Genomic DNA, 6,000 nt, shown 5'->3' on the forward strand with positions numbered 1-6,000 from the left:
GCTGAGTACAAAGCTTTGCCAAAGGACACAGCAGTGGGTGGGAGAAGTCTGTTTCTGCTACTGACAACTCTGCTCTCCTGAGTGGAGTGGACTATCCAGGGAAGGTCCCTTTCTATCCACAGGTGCCTCTGGGTCTGCACAACCAATACCTCAAGCTTCACACAGTGGACAGCCGATGAACTGAGCAGGATTTCATTTCTAACAGCAAGTCTTACATCTTTTCATTTTACCTGGTACCTTGTGATGTGGGTTGTGTGGGGCTGAGAGATAGCCAGCTCATCCAGTGGGGCACACACTTTACCATGTGTGAGCACCTGGGGCTTTGAGCCCCTTGTCAACAAGTGGTAATACAATGCAAAGAGGCAGCTTCACCTGTGGTAGAGCAGGGCTGTTCTATCTTTCCACTCTCCTGCCTCAGAAAACAACAAAATCAACAACAGTTTTCTAGGAGCAATAGAATCACACAAGTGTAAAGACCCAGAGAAGCACTGGTGAGGACAACAAAGACTTGAAAAAAGTTTAGAAGAATTCTGTGTCCAAGTCAACCAACTTTTTATAGTGGCTTATTCATTCTGGGACTTTTTTTTTTCTTTTTCACCCAATTAGAAGATTACATGCATGGGCCATACAGGAAGAGAGCAAGTATACTACTGCAAACTTTTTACAAAGATAGCATGCCTTGCTCCCATGTATAAGCAAAAGCAATAGAAATTTTAAAGGACCTCTCTGATGGAACTTTAATCCATTTGTCAAGGGATCAAGGTCAGTAGATCATACAGATGCATTTAGTTTCAAGTCGCAACTAATTGTCAATATGAAGTGTTTACTGTATGCCAGCCCAGGGAGGGGGGCCAGTGAGCTGCTTAAGCATCCATGAAACTCTCCACCACGTCTGAGACAGGAAGGCCACCCAGCTAGTAAGCGGCACAGTCTAGATACGAACTAGGCTGTCTGATTTCAAAGTCTGTCCTTGTGAATAACAAGATGGAATTGCTGATTTTTCTATCAAAAACCTAGTTCTCCTCTAGCCTTCCCACTGGCTGAACTACCAGTTGTTTGATCCCCAAAACCCAGAGGTCATCCTTTGATTCTCTCTCTACCTCACAACACTGTTCAAACTGTTAGTGAGCGGCTTCCATTCTGCCCCCAGGCATGAGGAGAACACATCCACCACCCGTCCACCACCCACATATCTCCATCACCATGTGGCAGTGTCTTCTGCCTCCTGGAAGACCACAAGAGTGCCCTGTTTTTGCCTCCCTGCCGTTAACTCCTACAAGAACATTTCCTGTTTTTTTTTTTTTTGCTTGAGAAAGAAAACAGAAGCAATGACTGTTCTAGTCTTGAGACCTTTGCTTCTTTTTCCAGCAAATGTTTATGAAGAACCTGCGGTGGGAAGGCAATAGTGATTCTGTGTCCTAAGGGCTAAGAAATGACAAGGAAGTGGAATCTCCACAAAAAGGCCAAGGATTTTTTAAATATTAATTTTAAATATTAATTTATTCCCTTTTGTTGCCCTTGTTTTTTATTATTGTAGTTATTATTGTTGGATAGGACAGAGAGAAATGGAGAGAGGAGGGGGAAGACAGTGGGAAAGATAGACACCTGCATACCCGCATCACTGCCTGTGAAGTGACTCCCCTACAGGTGGGGATCTGGGGGCTCGAACCAGAATCCTTAGGCCGCGCCTTAAGCTTTGCACCACATGCACTTAACCCACTGCACTAATGCCTGACTCCCCAAAGTGTGATGATTTTTAACACTCATACCAGAGCTTTCATAACTCATTTTATTTCTTTCATCCTCTTTCTTAAAATATTCTTTTTAGTTTTTTTTATTATCTTTATTTTATTTATTGCGTAGAGAGTCCGAAATCAAGAGGAGAGGGCTGTAGCACTGCTTCGCCACTCACAAAGCTTTCCCCTGCAGGTGGGGACCAGGGCCTCAAACACAGGCCTTTGTGCACTATAACGTGTGCACTGTCTAGCCTCGCTTTTCTTTTTTTTCTTTCTTAATTTGTAAATATTTTTCCCACCCACCCCCATTAGCAGTCTTGTGGAAAGGTGGGCTCTAGGTTGCACTTCATGGCTCCTATTCAGCAGATGAACTTCAGACAGCCCAAATTGAGGTCCACATCATCCGTTTGGAGCTTCAGTTTTGTTTTTTTTTTCTCCCCATTTAGTAGATTAGACTTAAGTGTTCTAATTTAAAGTTAACAACTAATAACACGTGTGATTTCACACATGTGAAGTTGAGAATTTGGAATCCATATTCTCAAATAACCATGCAGCCACTAAGCTGTGTTTCATAAAGTGGTATTTTCAGGTGGGTATTAGTTTCTTTTTCTTTCCTTTTTTTTTTTTTTTTTTTTTAAAGATTTTATTTATTTCTGAGAAAGAACCAGACATCACTCTGGCACATGTGCTGCCAGGGATCAAACTCGGGACCTCATGTTTGAGAGTCCAAAGCTTTATCACTGCGCAACCTCTCGGACCACAGATGGGTATTACTTTTATCCACAATGCTATCACTGCCCAGATTCTTATAAGAGAATATAAAAAAAGTTATTGAAATTTTTCCTTTAATGCATCTGATACAGTCTGCTTCATAGTTTCACAAATATCTTCAGACTTGGTAGGATAAGACTATAAACAAGTTAGCAAACCAGCAGCAGGATATCTCCTGGTAATGTAACCAAAGACATAAATGGAGGGAGGGAAGGAGAGGAGGGAGGGCTACTCAGGTTTCTTTCTGGCAAATGATAGAAGTCCACCTTGAGCAACTTTTGGAGGGGTGGGGGGTGTTACTGACTGCTTGACCAATAGTGGAAGAATTCAGGTGGGTTCAGAAATAACTAAGAGTTCAAATAAGTGTGTCAGGACAGTCACTTCCGGCTACAAATTACATCTGTCAAATCTTAGGCAAGTCCCAGTTAAAGTGCTTACAACCTGTGGGGAACTCCAGATAACAGGGGCTTTCTAAAGGGACTCTCAGGCATAAGGGGCCAGTGGGTGGGCAGTTAAGAGAGGAAATTCATCCTTACTGGATCTATTTCAGTTCTTGGATTTTTTTTTTTTTTTATTTTCCATTCAATGCCTTGGTCAGTTATAATACTTGCCCTTTTTGGCAGTCGGGCAGTAGCGCAGCGGGTTGAATGCACATGGCGCGAAGCACAATGGCTACCATAAGGATCCCGGTTCTATCCCTTGGCTCCCCACCTGCAGAGGGGTCACTTCACAAGCAGTGAAGCAAGTCTGCAGGTGTCTTGTCTTTCTCTCCTCCTCTCTGTCTCCCCATCTCTCTCGATTTCTCTCTGTCCTATCCAACAACAACAACAGCAGCTATGACAACAATAACTACAACAAGCGCAACAAGATGGGAAAAATGGCCTCCAGGAGTAGTGGATTCATAGTGCAGGCACCGAGCCCCAGTGATAAAAAAACAGGCAAAAAAACAAAAATCACACTTCAAAATACTTCACAGTGACTTTATTCAGAATCTACATTGCCATGTGCAGGCTAGAATTTGAACTTGCCTTCTTGAAAATCCCTTTCAAGATCTGCCTTCTGTGCTAGTGCCAATGTGACATTATAGTTTGTAGGAATGGACATCAATTTTAAAAAAATATATATTTATTTATTCCCTTTTTGTTGCTCTTGTTGTAGTTATTGTTGTTGCTGTTGATCTTGTCGTTGTTGGAGAAATGGAGAGAGAAGGGGAAAGAGAAAGACACCTGCGACCTGCTTCACCACCTGAGACTTGCTTCACCGTCTGTGAAGCGACTCACTGCAGGTGGGGAGCAAGGGGCTCGAACCGGGATCCTTTCGCCAGTCCTTGCACTTTGCGCCATCTGCGTGCTTAACCCGCTGCGCTACCGCCCGACTCCCCCTGGACATCAATTCTTTTTTATTTTTTAATTTTTTTAAACATTTACTTATTTCCTTTTGTTGCCCTTGTTTTATTGTAGTGATTGTTGTTGTTATTGATGTCGTTGTTGTTGGATAGGACAGAGAGAAATGGAGATGGGGAAGACAGGGGGGGGGGGAAAGACAGACACCTGCAGACCTGCTTCACCGCTTGTGAAGCGACTCCCCTGCAGGTTTGGAGCCGGGGGCTCCAACCGGGATCCTTACGCCGGTCCCTGCACTTTGCATCACGTGCGCTTAACCCACTGTGCTACAGCTCGACTCCCTGGACATCAATTCTTAGAGTCAAAGCTCCTCTACAGTAGAACCACCACCAAGATAAAACTTTCAGTTCAGATTGTTCACTTTTACAATATGTCATCCCAGAACACTGAAAATACATTGGCATCACTGGTTATTCTTTTCCTACATAATTGGAAAATTAGGCCTGCAAAATCAGATGCCACACCTGCGATTCAGCAAACAACAATGAAAGGCAGACAAGCCCAGCCCCCACAGCACTGAAGGGAGCTTTTATGCTCTAGTGTCTTTTCCTCCCTCTCTGCCTCCTTCTCCCGGAAAGCACACACAAGCGCGCACACGCACTCTTTCTCTGTTAAAACTCAGAACCAAAAACTGCCATTGTCTAATGTCCCCAGATCATTCCAGCTACAGCAGATGTTGCTGGTTTTGCTAATTACTTTTCTCTCTTGCGGGGGACACACACACACACACACACACACACACACACACACACACACACACACACACAATCTAAGTTTAAATACACAGCGGGTGGATAGAATTTAAAGCCATGAGAGACATGGGTCACTTTGTAACAATTCATCCTGGTTTACTAAGTTTTCGGAGATCCGGTCTCTCCAACAGCTGACAACGAGGAAACAGAATTTGTACAACAAATTGCAAGTTTTCAGGTCTTATCCAAAAAAGGACTTTTTTTTCCTCCCATATGAGTGGAGAGGTAGAAAGAGAGGAAACACCAGAGCACCTGAGCTTCCTTCCCAAGTCGGGTGCCAGTGGTTTTTAAAGCCCCCAGAGGGCCGGGCCGCCCCCCTGCCCGCAGGTGCAGCGCTCACCCTCTCCAGCAGCCGCACCTGCGCCGCAGCGCAGCCCACAAGCTTCAACTTCAAACACCTGGGGGGTCCCCCTGGACTGTCAGTCACCATCCTACTGCACCATCCTGAGAGGTCCCCCAACCGCAGGGCAGGAAATGGGAAAAAGCTGTTCAACCGCCCCAGATGTTTTCAAACACCCGGGGTACGGCCCCCTCCCTGCCCTCGCAGGACGCGGGAGCTGGGGGGCTGCACCTTGGGCGGGACCTGCACCTTAGGGCGGGGGCTGCACCTTAGGGGGAGACCTGCACCTTAGGGCGGGACCTGCACCTTAGGGCGGGGGCTGCACCTTAGGGCGGGGGCTGCACCTTAGGGGGAGACCTGCACCTTAGGGCGGGGCTGCACCTTAGGGCGGGGGCTGCACCTTAGGGGTTAGTCATGAGCTAGCTAGTTAGTCATGAGCTAGCTAAGGGGGCTGCTCCTGGGGGGGGCTGCACCTTGGGCGGGAGCTGGGGGTGGCTACTCCTTGCGGGGGCTGCACCTCGGTGTCGCCCCCGAGAAAGCGGAGGCTGGGCCTCAGTTTACCCAGCCGCACCCCCTGTGCCCCGCAACTGAGACGACTTGGAAATTCCCGCGTAAGACCAGGCCCGCACTCACCCGAGGCATCCTGGTCCACCGCGACCTTCAGCAGCGCCATCACCAGCAGCACCCCCAGGGCCACCATGGCCCAGACGCCCCGAGAGCCCAGCCCCATTGTTCCCCGCAGGACGCGGCGGCCTCGTGGGCTCCCGGCTGACGGCGACGGCGCGAGGGAGAGCGGCCCCTGTGGGCGCTCAGCTTCAGCTCCGGCTCCGGCTCCGGCTCCGGCTGCGCTCCAACTCGGCTCCCTCCCGCAGCTCGCGCCCGCGTCCCGCCGCGGTGCCCACTGAGCACTCAGGGCGCGCGGTCCTGGAAGGGAACGCGCCAAAGTGGGCGTGGCCACGGCGGGTCGGGGGCGGGGCCAGATCGCGGTGGCGAGGCAA

The 6,000-nt window shown here is 48.2% G+C and overlaps 1 protein-coding gene across 1 annotated transcript in view; it reads right to left on the reverse strand.

Annotated features, from left to right (window-relative positions):
* Window positions 1-6,000, reverse strand: part of TMEM123 (transmembrane protein 123) — a 41,291-nt gene extending 35,291 nt beyond the window's left edge. Inside the window, exon 1 of the mRNA XM_007520741.3 lies at window positions 5,636-6,000. Coding sequence (XP_007520803.3) covers window positions 5,636-5,732 — 97 coding nt within the window. The 5' untranslated portion in view covers window positions 5,733-6,000. The remainder of the gene's footprint in view (window positions 1-5,635) is intronic.

Source organism: Erinaceus europaeus, chromosome 20 (genome assembly GCF_950295315.1).
Source record: "Erinaceus europaeus chromosome 20, mEriEur2.1, whole genome shotgun sequence".
Taxonomy (NCBI): Eukaryota; Metazoa; Chordata; class Mammalia; order Eulipotyphla; family Erinaceidae; genus Erinaceus; species Erinaceus europaeus.